Below are 15000 nucleotides of genomic sequence, written 5' to 3' on the forward strand. Positions count from 1 at the left end.
TATCTCTCCCCCACCTCCTCCACTCTTCCTCTCTCTCCTTTTTACTCCCATACCTCTCCCCCACCTCCTCCACTCTTCCTCTCTCTCAAATTCAAATTCAAATCCAAATCCAAAGGAGCTTTATTAGCATGACTATCTCTCCCTTTCTTTACGTCCCTCCTGAACTCTTCATTCCCTCTCCCCCCCTCTCTCTCTCTCTCTCTAGTCTTCCACTCACCCCATTTTCCCTTCTCTTTGAGTCACTGCAGTACTTTCACTTTTAAGTCATCTTTAAAGTCAAAGTCTCTCTCTCTCTCATTATACATATAACAATCAATCCAAATATATTATCTAACATATGAACAGCTACAAGGAAACAGATTCATATTCCTATACAGTGTGTGTGTGTGTGATTCTCTCTATCTCTCTCTCTGTACGTGCAGTCCACCGTGACTCATTGTGCGTTCCTGATAAGCCCATTTCACAAGATGTCGCCACTGTAAAAAAAAACAACTACCACCGATATTTCAAAGCCGTCACTACTTGCTGTCTGCTGTCAACAAACTAAAAAAAACAAAAAACAAAGCTCCTTTTCAAGACTGTTGTCGAGTTTGCCAAGGATTAGGTTGGAAGATGTAAACAGAGTCATAGAAAATCACCAATTATACACGGCAGGAAGTACAGGAATAGGAGGACACTTTATTCTGCCAATCAAGAACTGTGTTCCAATTCGTATACTTCTGTTCTTATAAAACGCATCAGTAACCTTAACGAGGCTGGACACCTGAGCGCTTTAAGATGGGCTAATTAAGACCTGGACAGGTACACTGTACTCGCCTTCACATCACACCTGAGTCACACCAACGTCAAATCAGAGACACAGTCTGCAGTATGTATTGTACGCTCTGCTCTCTCTCTGCCTCTATTCACTCTCTCTCTCTTACTAACTCTCTCTCTCTCTCTCTCTCACTCACTCACTCTCTTTTCTTTTTCACTACCTCTCTCACTCACACTGACTTCTCACTCTCACTCTCTTACTAACTCTCTCACTCACTCACTCATTGAATTGAATTGAATTGAATTGAATTTCAATTAAGCTTTGTTGGCATGAACGTTTCAAAACGTTATTGCCAAAGCTCAATTACATGTACATGTGTTAAAGACAAATAAATAAATGTTTAATTGTGGAATTAACATATAAGAGGACGTACACTCTCTCTCACTCTCTCTTTTCTTTTTCACTCTGTATAATTCTCTTGTCTTATAAGGACCATTGTTTTGTGCACTGGACTCTTACTGCCACTAAGTTGTATGCAAAATTGAAAAATATCTCTCTTTCCCTTTCAATCTCTCTTCACTTTCTTCTTTTGTCTTTATCCCCAAATTGCCCTTCAACCCATTTTCCTTCTCTCTCTCCCTTCTCATTTGCGCTCTCTCTCTCTCTCTCTTCCTTTCAAACCCATTTCTCTCTCTCTCCATCACTCTTCTGTCTTTTCCTCACATGCGTTTCAGGGCAATGCATTATTCAGCGGCTCCAGCAGCTGCTACTTTCTAAAGTGAGGAATACACACACACACACACACACGCGCGCACACACACACACACACACACACACACACACACACACACACACACACACACACACACACACACACACACACACACACACACACACACACACACACACACACACACACACACACACACACACACACACACACACACACACACACACACACACACACACACGAGAGTACAGTATACTTTGAGAGTGGTTGAGAGTGTCACTCTATTGCTGTCAGACGAACATTTCCTCACAAAAGTGCTCTGAAATAGCTACAGAGCTCTGTTCAGTGTGTGTGCACTGACAAGACAGACACACACACAACCACACACACACACACACACACACACACACACACACACACACACACACACACTGCAGCCATGAAGTTCATGAACCCTTTGAACCAAGAAGACGTTTCCATGAGATGTAGGTATTACATAATCTCTCTCTCTCACACACACACACACACACACACACACACTCACACACAACACTCTCACACACAACACAACACAACACAAGACAACACAAGACAACACAAGACAACACAAGTCAACACAAGACACAACACAACACACACACACACACAGACCTGGCGCGGCGACAGGAACTCCGTTGATGCTGGTGAGCTCCTCGGCCGGGCGCTGCTCGATCACGATGTCGCGGCCGCTCTCCAGGCTCAGGTCGCACGACGTGCTCGGCGCTGCCACGTAGAACGGAATCCCATGGTGCTTTGCGGCAATGGCCAGCTGGTACGTGCCGATCTTGTTGGCCGTGTCGCCGTTGGCGACTACTCGGTCGGCCCCGACGACCACCGCTGCAGGCGTGGGAGAGAGGTCGTCATTGACTGAACGTAATAACGCACGCACATCTACGTGTTTCAACAGGTGCCAGATAATAAAAGATACAAAAGATAAAATATCTGCAAAGGTTTGTTTTTTGCTCCCAAAGGTGATTTTGCTAACAAACAAGACAGTGTGCAGAGTTTGTCATTACCAAGAACTCTAAACTTCAGATAAGTACACAAATGTATCAAATTAGGTGCTAAATTAACACAAAAATAAAGTTGATACATTGACAAAATATTTTCAATAAAGCATCCTCACAAACTATACAGTAGATTATATCTGATCAACACAAAAAAGTCAACAACAACAAAAAAACACTTCTAACGGCAGTGTCCACGATAAAAGTTAAACACACAAGGCAAAGCTACGAACTTTGTTTTGGACAGTCTGGCAAGACACAGAATGCCGTTGCCAGGATACCAGAAAGCAGACTAACATGACGTTCAACTGCAGCACACAATTAAACTGAATGTTGGACGTTGAAGGCAGAATGACGGATACATCTACACTGCCTTCAAAATTCAGCAAAATGAGAGAAGGCATCTTAGGGGGCAGCATTTCATAGAAATAATGAATCTGCACATGCCTCGCTCCTCTGTGAGATATCTTAAAACGCTGCATTTTCTTCCATTTTCGGACACAGCCAGAGACACATAGGCTACACACACACACACACACACACACACACACACACACACACACACACAGCAACACACACACACACAGCGTACCGGTGATGCCCTTCTCCCTCATGGTGAGGGCGGCCATGCTGTCGGTGATGAGCGTGGCGGGGAATCCCTCGGCTACGGCCTCGTACGCCGTGAGCCGCGCGCCCTGGTTGTACGGCCGAGTCTCCGTGCAGTACACGCGCTTCAGGCGGCCCAGCGAGTGCAGGGAGCGCACCACACCTACAACACACACACACACACACACACACACACACACGCACAAAAGATACAGGTACACAAACACACAGACAAAGAGTTAATACAAAATATTCACACATTCAAAACACACAAGACACACAAAAAGAGTACACACACATGTATTTTATGAATTGTAATGGTATTGTACTATTTTCTGTTTCGTCTGCCTGCTTTGGGAATATAAGTACCCCTTGTCATGCCAATAAAGCACTTTGAATCTGAATCTGAATCTGAGTAGCTTTTCTTTTTTTCTTCACCAATGCTATTGCAAAATCTGTCTGCTTAGAGTGCGTTATGTACCTTTACAATGTACCTTGGGGATCAATAAAGTATCTACTGTATCTATCTATCTATCTATCTATCTATGTCAGGTGTGTGAACTGTAGACACAATTTATACATCTGCAGTTATACATACAATAATAAAAACATCTCCTAAATCTACGCCACCTCTGCTACCCTCTCTCTGAGTATTTGTTGAAATGAACTGTGGCCAATTCAAAAATCATACTTCATTACTGTAGAGAAATCGTGAGTGCAAACTGCTCCAGATATTTCTCCACAGTGACTTCATCTCAGCTCTGAGTGACGGCCCAAGCGCCACGGTGACATCAGGCCCAGATCCGGGCCAGGACCGTTTCCATGCCAACCGCTCTCTCCAACGCTACTCCTGGCATCTCCAGGGTGCAGCAGGTGAGAGCGCTGACAGTGATAATGAATGCAGAGCCAGTGTGTGTGTGTGCGTGTGTATGTGTGTCGTGTTTCAGGGTGTGTGTGTTGTGTGTACCTGTGTTTGTGCGCATGAGTGACAGATCACCGTGATGAGAGACTCCACTCCGGTGTGGGTGACACCCACCCACCCACACACACACACACACACACACTGACACCCATACACACACACACACTCACACCCATACCTACACACACACACACATACACCCGCCCACACACATCCAGGTCCATGTACACGTACACACACACACCCGTAGACACAGGCAGAGACATACACACTCACACAACACACACACACACACACACACACACACGTACCGAGTGCGGTGCCGTATCCGGCGGTGGCGAGTGATCCGGTGTTGCAGTGCGTGAGAATGCTGACCGAGTCCCTCGGAACGCCGGACAGGATGTGCTGGGCGCCGAAGTTCCCGATCTTCCGGTTGTCACTCACGTCCCGCTCCAGCATCTCCTCGATCCAGCCAATCGCGCTGCAGAGGAGGCGGGGACAAGCGCAGAGACAGGTGAGACACTGACATCTCATTGGTGGATTCACCTGTCAATCCCCCTGCATTCACATACATCCCATCTTTCGGCTTTGATTGTTTCAATTCAGCTGGTTCATAAACAGCAAGACCAAGAATAGAGTAAAATATGTTTGATGAAATACCTCTCTCTCTCTCTCTCTCTTTCTGTCTCTCTCTCTGTCCGTCTGAGCTTCAAAGGCATGAAACACAATTGCATATGCTCTGTCAGAGCATACAACAGATAGAGCTCTCTCTCTCTCTCATCTCGATCTCACACACACACGCAGTCTTACACACTCATAGACTCTTTTGCTCACACCTTCCCTCCCTGTTTTTAATTATTTCCCTCACATTTGGCTGGGGGGGGGGGGGGGGGGTAGCTTTTTTAGCTCTTGAATAGGTGGTTGGGTAAATTAGGGGTAGCTTTTTCCCTATCGCCTTTTGATTGGGGGCCCAATGTATCAGCTGAGGAGGAGGAGGGAGATGTGTATGGTGAATTTCTTGTTGGGGTCAACTAAGTTGCCAGTGTGGAAGACCAGGAGAAGTAGAATGTTGGGGGCTGGATCAGTCGATCCGGTGGAGGTTCCTAAGGGGATGTGTTCAGAACATTGAGGGGTTTCTGGGTGTGTGGGGGGGGATGCTGCTTTTTAACATCACATATAATGTATTTGGGATTTTTATGTGTGAATGTATTTATGAATGTTTGTATGGTGTTTGGCTTCTGTATGAGGCGCGCAAGGATTTCATGGGTTGAGGAATGATCCAACAAATGGCGGTTGAAAACCTTTGTCTCTCTCTCTCTCTCTCCCTCCCTCCCTCCCTCCCTCCCTCCCTCTCTCTCTGCATTATGGGGTCTCCTGACTCACAGCTCTGTGCTATCATCTGTAATTTACCTCTCCTCTCATCTCTCCTCTCATCTTTTCATCTCTACGCTTTACCTCTCCTCTCCCATGGCTCCTCCCTCGCCCCCTCCATCCCTCCCTCCCTCCCTCCCTCCATCCCTCTCTCCCTCTCTCCCTCTATCTCCCTCTTCATCTCCCTCTGTCTCCCTCTCTCTCCCTCTAGGATTCATTTTCAAACGCTCAAAGTTGTCGACAGTGTTATACAGAACCAGGGGGAATGAGAGGTGGGGGAGAGATTCTTTTGTTTGCCTCTTCCTCATACTCATCACCATCTTTACTGGGAAGAGAGAGATTTTTTTACTCCTAGTTCTAGTTCTAGTTCTAGTTCTCTCTCTCTCTCTCTCTCTCAAATTCAAATTCAAATTCAAATGAAATTTATTGGCATGACTTACAGTAGAAGAGTAGTGTTGCCAAAGCCATCATACAGTGCAAACAGATACAATATCTGTTTTGAACACACAAGCATCAAAAACATTTGTAATCTCTCTCTCTCCTTCTCTCTCCTCATCCTCTCATTCAACCAGACATCCATCAGCTAATGCACAAACCCTGCCTGTATCCCTCCCTAACTCAATGATCCCTCACTCTCTCTCTGTCTGTCTGTATTTCTCTCACTCTTTCTCTCTCTCACTCCAGCTCACTACTCTTACACACTTTCATCCATCCATCCATCCCTCCCTCCTTCCCTCCTTCTCTCTCTCACCTGTCTGAAGAGTGCCTCTCCACTCTTCTCCCCCTCCCTTCATCCCTCTCTCTCTCAGCTCTCGGAGTGCCTCTGCTCTTTTCTTCTCTGTTCTATCGTCCATCCCTCCCTCCCTCCCTCCCTCCCTCACCTGTCCCGTAGTGCCTCTCCGCTCTTCTCCCCCTCTCCCTCTCTCTCCCCCCCTCTCTCTCCATCCCTCTCTCTCTCCCTCCCTCCCTCCCTCCCTCCCTCCCTCACCTGTCCCGTAGTGCCTCTCCGCTCTTCTCCATGCTCTCGTTCTCGCTGAACTCCATGAGTTCGCGGGCGGCGCGGCCCATGTTGACGGCGGTGGGCCGGGCCGAGGTCAGGTGGCACAGCGACTCGCGGATGAAGGCCAGGGGGTCGTCGCCGCCGGCGCCCGCGCGCAGCTCCACCGCCAGGCTCAGGCAGCCCACGATGGCAATGGCAGGAGCGCCACGCACCTGTAGTGGGACAAGAGAGAGAGGGAGGGGGAGAGAGAGATGGGGAGGAGAGAAAGAGGGAGAGAGGGAGGAGAGAGGGAGAGAGAGATAAGGGGGGAAGGAGGGAGAGAATGAGGGAAGGAGGGAGAGATGAGGAGAGAGGGAGAGAGAAAGGAGGAAGAGAGAGAGGAGATGGATGAGGAGGGAAGGAGGGAGAGATGAGGAGAGAAGGAGAAGGAGAGAAGGAGATGAGGAGAGAGGGAGAGGGGGGAGAGGGAGAGGGGAAAGAGGGAAGGAGAGAGAAAGAGAGATGAGGAGAGAGGGAGAGGGAGGAGGGGAGAGAAGAAAGAGAGGGGAGTGAGAGAAAGAGAGGAAAGAGTGAAAGAGAAAGAGGTGAGGGAAGGAGGGAGAGTAGGGGAGAGAGAGGGAGCAAGAGAGAAAGAGAGATGAGGAGAGGAGGAGAGAATGAGGGGAAGAGAGAGAGGGGGAGGGAGGAGGGGAGAGAGGGAGATGTAGAGAGAAGGGGTCACTTGTTTATTAAATCACTCGTCAATTCATTCACATTACGACGCTACTAAAGCATGATTTAGAGGGGCTGGGTTGGTGCCATTCTGTCCTTTTTCCTGTTACATTTTCCAAAGAGAGCAGAGATCGTTGCCAAGGTCAATACTCCACTCTCGTCAAAAGTTCTCTTGTGACGTTCCACAAAGTGAAAAACGAATTCCTAGATCCACCCACTGAATCCAAACACAGTCTGATTTAATTCTACAGCTCCACGGAAGTTGGGCTGGTGGCTTTGCGCAATCCTGCAGACAAACGACTACAAAACCCCCCCCAACATCCTCGTCTGAAGTAATAACGTCCACATGTGTTTTTTTTTTTTTTAGAAACACAGACAAACGAGAGAAGGAGAGAGATCCACATACATGTACATCACGAGAGAGAAGTAGTAAGTAGTAGTAGGATCATTTTGGATGCAATTATATTTGCCATGTACTGTATGTATTCCATACATTCTCTATGTAAATGTGTGTCTAAACGTTAAAGAACGTTAAAGTCTAAAAACTGATAAAGTAGTCTACAGTCTGGACGAGAAACCAGACCCAAGTGAGACCGGAGAAGCCAAATTGATTTCAGATTTATGAGGTAAATCCCGTAAGACTATCCCTGCTAAGGAGCCCCCCCCACCCCACCCTCTCCTCTCCTCTCCCAAAACTCACTACAAAGAACACAAATCACTTACAGCTTGTCCACCAGGACCTTTATTGGCATGACAACGGCCGACTCGTGTTTCTCAGACACGCTCTTGTTTCACTGTTGTTGCCGTTGCTCTACTGTTGCAATGTCTCGGAATTAAGTCAGAGAGAGTGTAGACAGAGAGAGAGGGATAGAGAGAGATGGATAGAGAGAGAAAGTAGAGAGAGAGAGAGGGAGAAAGTAGAGAGAAAGTAGGACAGAGGCGGAAAGAGAAAGAGAGAGAGAGAGAGAAAGAAAGAGGAGAGAGATAGAGAGAAACAAACAGACATACAGAGAGAGAAAGAGAGACAGACAGATAGAGAAAGTGAGAGAGAGCGAGAGAGAGAAAGTAGAGAGAAAGTGAGAGAGAGCGAGAGAGAGAGGGAGAAAGTAGAGAGAAAGAGAGAGAGAGAGAGAGACATGGACTCAGGGAGTTGAATTGAATCTAATATTGTGAAAGTGACTATAAGACGGAGCTGTTAATGCTCCTTATGCTGGATGTAGGATTTGGATTAGCTCGTCGCGCGACAAAAACTCCAGCCGCCTAAGCCCAGCTTGAGCGAGAGCGAGAGCGAGAGCGAGCGAGCGAGGGGGATCCCCAGGAAACAGAGAGGAGGGGAGCCCCAGCGGATTAGCGCCGGATCTGGACCAGGTCTGGACCGGAACTGAACCACAGGCGGCACCTTCCTGGTACCCACTGAACTCTTGACCTCGGCACTGAGGGTGTTTGATATTTGTTTTAACATTAGTGCTATCTAGAGAAAAAGTTAAAGTCTCAAAGTCAAAGTATTCTTTAATATCCCAAAAGTTGGGCAATTTGTTTTGGCCAAAGTGCACATTTCAGATACATATAGACACATAAGGCATAAAATCTAACCCTAGAACCTGCCCACATTTCCTCCAGTTTTGAACGGAAACGAGTATGCTTCATCAACATATGGTGTATAGCATACATTACGGACCTGTCGAATGACACACCCATTTTGGTTAATTGGGGAAAAAAATATTTTTTTGGTGCCGGCTCCAAACCATCTTTTCAGGTTTCCAAAATGACAAAATTATCGTGGAATAGCTCCACACAGACTTCAACATCTGGTGCATAAAACCAGAACGGAGACGGAGGTTCTTTGATAGTGGAAAAGGCCTCTGTGAGGGCCTGACCAGGGCAGGAATTGTTCTACTCAAAAAGGGCTAAATATGCTTCTTATAAACGTCTTGAGACAGGACACATCTTATAAACGTCTTGAGACAGGACACATCACATAAACGTCTTGAGACAGGACACATCTTATAAACGTCTTTGGACACATCACATCTTAGAAACGTCTTAAGACAGGACACATCTTATAAACGTCTTGAGACAGGACACTCGTTCAATTCCTTTCCTTCCTTTCATTCCTTCATTCACTCTCAAATGAAACTCCTGAGCTCCAGACTTTGTTACTTGAGAAGAGCTGATATCCATCCCCACAGATCTGCTCAACACACTGGCTGATGTGACTGCAGTAGATGTCTCAAATCCTGCACTTTGCTACTGAACTCCTAACCCCCTTTTTATACAGTACAGTATACAACAATACAGTATACAGCAAAGCGGTAGTATAACTGTTGCGCCCCCTACTGGTCTTGGCAGTGTGGCAGGCTCTGCGTGGTGCTTGGGCAGAATCAGCTTAGCGGGCCACACCTGAAAAGGTGTGACTAAAAGCCACGGCGCTTTCCTTCAGCGCTTATTGTAAGTGCATTTTCCCCTCAGAGCTATTTGTAAGTACGTTTTCCCCTCAGAGCTATTTGTAAGTGCATGTCAGGGTCCAGCTGTGGCATGGCCTTTAGTGCACTCCATGGTGTTTTAAGCCGACCCACCGTGGGTGGACTTCAAGGCACCTATTACCCTAAAGTAAATTCACTATAGCCAACACCATTGGATGTAATACACAGTATGTGCAAGCTCTCTTAACACAATTGAATTCGTCTTATTCATACTGAGGCAATTGTGTAAACCGAAGTGAGGATACGCTCGATGGTGTATGTCGCCACCCAACCCTAATCTTAACCCTAATCGCTCGATGGTGGACCCCAATCTTAACCCTAACCTTTGCCTAACACTATTGCCTTCCATGCAGCACTGCCTGGAAAAGGTGTTTCCACACTGACTCTGTTGTGTCTCTATTCAGTCATATTTCTACAATATGTGTGTTTCTCACTCATAATAGCAGAACAACGCAAGCGACAGACAGCAAAATAGAGACCGGGCGTCTAACAACAGCTCCATCGTATTGTCCTGCATAGCACGGTAGCACGGTCACATCACATCCAGATAGGACATTCCGAGTGAACACAATGTGAATGTAATGTAATGTAATGTAATATAACATGCAAATGCAATGTAAAAGCTCACTGGAATCGGAATAGAAATAGGACATTGAGAAAGGTTTGCATTTGTTTTTCAGCATACTGGAGCGCACTACGTTTTTTTTTTATCTACCACTAGATTTTAATCTGAATATCTATTTCATTAAATCACTTTTTTATATACTATATATATTCCATTTCTACATATTTTATATTATAGCAGATAATTTGTGCAGTATTGTAAGAGGGTGCTAATTTAAAAGCCCTACAGTGTCCCATCAACTAATAAACTGCTCAAAGTGTGTACGCCAACCTTTCCAGATGCTCTATAAATCAGGCACTAGAGCACAGATACAGGGTGTCACACTTCAACAGGGTCACACTAAGCCTGCGCACCACCATCCTAAAGCTTAATCGGGAACTCCATCAAGGGATACTTATCTTTTGTCTGCTGTGATGTGATTGATGTGTAGTTGTATTGTGTGTAGTCAACTGTAATCTGTAGTTAATGCATGCGCTTGTGTACTAAGTCATTTATAGACTGTACGAGTTATGTATACTTCTCACAAATGGAGCTGCTACGACAGTTAAGTGTTATCTATAATGTCTGTAATGGTATAGCATAGTGATGTATAAAATACAGTTACATTTGATATCCATCACAGTGTACTGGTTCTTGAGTGACTGTGGTACCTACAGATATGCATGCCAGAAACAGCACGCACACACACACACCTGAAGCTGAGCTCTGGTTTGTTATACGAATGAACATGCACACGCGCACACACACACACACACACACACACACACACACACACACACACACACACACACACACACACACACACACACACACACACACACACACACACACACACACACACACACACACACACACACACACACACACACACACACACACACACACACACACACACACACACACACACGCTGTTGACACCAGCAGGTAGAACAACATTAATTTCATACACACACAAAACACGAATCTGCACATTTACACACAATGAAGTCTGTCTGAACAGACACACAAACACACGTTTACACACCTAACCAGTACACGGTCATACATGTGACACATGTGAACAAACCACACACACACACACACACACACACACACACACACACACACACTATAGTGGTAGTGGCAATAGCAATGACATCAGCTGATGGTGAGGTAATGGTTTGAAGTCGTCGCCCCTTCAAGAGTGGGTGGCGGAGATTCATTCGCTCATTATGACATCACCACACGTGTGTGTGTGTGAGTGCGTACGCGCGCCCCCTGATACCTGAGTGTGTATATCCACATCATATCACCACGTGTGTGTGTGTGTGCGGCTGTACTGTGTGCGTGTCTGTGTGTGTGTGTGTGTGTGTGTGTGTGTTTGTGTGCGTCTGTACTGTGTGTGTGTGTGTGTGTGTCTGTACGTGTTTGTGTGTGTCTGTACTGTGTGTGTGTGTGTGTGTGTGTGTGTGCACATGTGTGTCTGTGCATGTATTTGTGTGTGTGTGTGTGTATGTGTCTGTGCATATAGAGGTGTGTGTGTGTGTGTGTGTGTGTGTGTGTGTGTGTGTGTGTGTGTGTGTGTGTGTGTCACTTCAGCCCCTTCAGGAGTGGGTGGCGGCCAGAGAGTTTACTCGATATATCATCAGCGCTTTCTCTCTCTCTCTCTCTCTCTCTCTCTCTCTCTCTCTCTGGAGACCATGGCATCAGCTTCGCCTGCTAATGAATGCAGCTCCTGAACTTTCACACAAGCAAGTGTGTGTGTGTGTGTGTGTGTGTGTGTGTTTCTAAGAGTGAAACTTTAGATGTATGTGTGTGGTTTAGAAAGAGTGTTTCTTTCAGTGTGAGTGGATATATGTGTGCGTGTGGACGGACAGTGCACTGAGACGTGTGTGTTGTGTGTGTGAGTGTGTGTGTGTGACCCTACCATCACCTCTCTCTCTAATTGCGGGTGCCCGGGTATGGCAGGCAAATTTAATGAAGAAGCACTTCTAAGCTTTGATACTTAATGAAGAGTCTGCTATCTTAGAGGAGAGAGGGAGGGAGGGGAGAGAGGGAGGGAGAGGGGGAGAGAGAGAGGCAGAGGGAGAGAGAGAGAGAGATGCTCAGTGGCTCTGGGCTTTGGCCTTTGTTCTGCTAACAGACAAAACATCATGTTCAAGCGCACACAAGGTTTTCAGTGCAACACATGCGGTGTAGGACGCAGAGATAATGTGACAATCTGTTGCCTTGTCGGCCCATAATGGTGTGAAACAGTCGTTAAAGAGGGTGACAGTGCCCTGAACCGCACGAGCGGCAGCAGCCAACGACAAAAAAAGAGAGGCGGAAATCGTGGAGGTTATCAATAATTCATCTCGCAGATTTTTCACCCTCGGTGCTATAACCGTTTGCCAAACCAACCGTCCTTTATGGCTCCCCGCTGCGAGTTACCTGGCCGAGCAATCTGTCCGTAGCCCTCGTTAACCTGAGCACGATTAAACATTTATAAGGCGCCTATCCCCGTTCGCTCATCGTGGGCACGCGTTGCACCGCACCACAGCGCGTTGCCCACCGGAGCCTCGGGCTGTCATCAGCCCAGGGAGAGGGCGTGAATCCGGTTGGTCTACGGAGCCTCTATCCACCAGCAGTTTCTAATCTCATAAAAATAATAGTCACCTACTGGCCTACCGAACTAGCTACATAGCCGTTATTTACAACAATAACGAACATGACTTGGCTTTTATTCTTTTGAAATGCAGCCTGGTGGCCATATGCGCATCATAACAAACACCCAGTTTTGCGTGGCGCACTTTGAGTCCGAACAGATCGATAACCGCATGCTTGCGAAGGTTGCCCTTGACAGAGTACACCAGCCCTAGTACAAGCTTGCGATGCGATGCTTGGCGATCCTGCACACAGCTATGCAAATGATCAACTAGACGCGCACACACACACAGCATCTCCCCCCACATAGCATACACACACACACACACACACACAAAAGAACGACCCCGTGCTCCCGACTGACACAAAGAAACACCCGCGCCGCTGTATGTTGCAATCCTCCGTGCTGCAGCTGGTTACACTGTGTCCACCAACGGGAGGAACAGCCGCACGCTAAAAGGATGCGAGAGGGAACCAGACCCGATCCGATCCCAGCCCCTGATCCTATACGGTCCCTGCCGTGAGCCCCCACCCCCTCTCCCCCGGTAGTTCTCACTTGCCTTCATACTCTTGATGGCATCATAGCCGTCCTGGACCGAGCGGATCTCCTCGTACACCGTCTCGTGCGGCAGCAGCAGCTGATTGAGGATCTGCAGGGACCCGGAGCGGTACCGGATCGCTTCCAGCGTCATGGCTTCCGCGGTCGGCGTGGGATGAGGCTGCGGCACGGCGGGGGTCTTGCTACGGGGAGGGGGGATGGAGGAGGAGGTGGAGGAGGGGGGTGGGGAGACTCTTAAAACACCCAAAAGCGCTCGCACTCTCTCTCCAACCTTCCTTCCTTCCCTCTGTCGCGCTCACACTCTCTCCCGCGTGACAACGGGGCCGGCTCACTTGTCCGTGTTTCGCGCTGCTGGCAGGCTTACTAACGTTCCTTGGCCGAGACGAGCTGGTCTTTCAAAGAAAAAAGGGGGGTAGCCGTGCAGCTCCAGTGATATGTGGGTCGGTCGGTTGGGTGGGTGAAAACGCGCGACAGAAACGTGAAAATGGGGTAGAGTCGATTCTCTGGCGCACGAGCTCTTTCCCTAGTACACACACACACACTCTCACACACGCGCACACAGACCGAGGGGAGACCACGTGTCACTCCTTCCGACAGGAAGCTCCGCCCTCATTTTTCCACGCCCACCTATTTCGCTCTCGCTCTCCGCTCGGGCACAAACTGCTGTGCGCGTTCCCTTCCGTCACTCTACCACCGCGTTCCCATACACCGAAGACGGTGCGCGCGCACACACACACTCGTAGCGCTCGCTCGGGCGCACTCTCGCCTCTCTCTCTCCGTCTCCACGGCGGCCAGCAAGCGCTGGTCTTTTGTCTCGGGAGGTGAAACGCGCCCCTCGGTTCACCGGGATTAGCATAAACGCGGAGCAGCGGTGGCAAAACCTCACAATGGACCCGCGGTCTAGGCGGGTTCCATTCTTCCCCCAGAGAATGGCGAGAGAATGGGGGAGCAGGGAGAAGGCAGATGTCGGCTCTGGTGCTGCCCCCCTGGACCCAGCGAGCGGACCTGGGTCATTATTCACCGTAGCTCCTCAATGCCTCTCCCCCTGTGTCTGTTTCTAACACATCAATGCGCTAAAGTCACATACGGTTTATTTTCCTTTTCTTTTTTTCACATGGCCTACAGCCACACACACACACAACATTTTATTAAGTCTTCTTCAATGTCAGGACTTATATTTCTCTCTGCAAAATGTACTTACTCTAGTCTTACTCAAAAACACACACACACACACACACACACAGACCAACCGGGTTCTCATTTTGAACACTTGTCTCTATGATAGCACCTTGTTGCAAAGACTGTACACGCGCGCGCGCGCACGCACACACACACACACACACACACACACACACACACACACACACACACACACACACACACACACACACACACACACACACACACACACACACACACACACACACACACACACACACACACACACACACACACACACACACACACACAGCTACCTAAACACACCAAATCACCGGAGCTGAGCCTAATAGCTTAAGTTTATGTTGGTTTAGGTTTGAAAAGAGAGCCAGGGACTAGATCTGTGTATC

The 15000-nt window shown here is 47.9% G+C and overlaps 1 protein-coding gene across 1 annotated transcript in view; it reads right to left on the minus strand.

The window, feature by feature from the left end:
* mri1 (methylthioribose-1-phosphate isomerase 1) overlaps positions 1-13953 on the minus strand; it is a 19268-nt gene extending 5315 nt beyond the window's left edge. The window contains exons 1-5 of the mRNA XM_062539333.1: positions 13434-13953; positions 6421-6644; positions 4373-4542; positions 3126-3302; positions 2139-2363 (exon numbers count right to left, since the gene is read on the minus strand). Of these exons, the coding sequence (XP_062395317.1) occupies positions 2139-2363; positions 3126-3302; positions 4373-4542; positions 6421-6644; positions 13434-13565 (928 nt within the window). The 5' untranslated portion in view covers positions 13566-13953. The remainder of the gene's footprint in view (positions 1-2138; positions 2364-3125; positions 3303-4372; positions 4543-6420; positions 6645-13433) is intronic.
* Positions 13954-15000: the final 1047 nt, after the last annotated feature.

Source organism: Sardina pilchardus, chromosome 1 (assembly GCF_963854185.1).
Source record: "Sardina pilchardus chromosome 1, fSarPil1.1, whole genome shotgun sequence".
Classification (NCBI taxonomy): Eukaryota; Metazoa; Chordata; class Actinopteri; order Clupeiformes; family Clupeidae; genus Sardina; species Sardina pilchardus.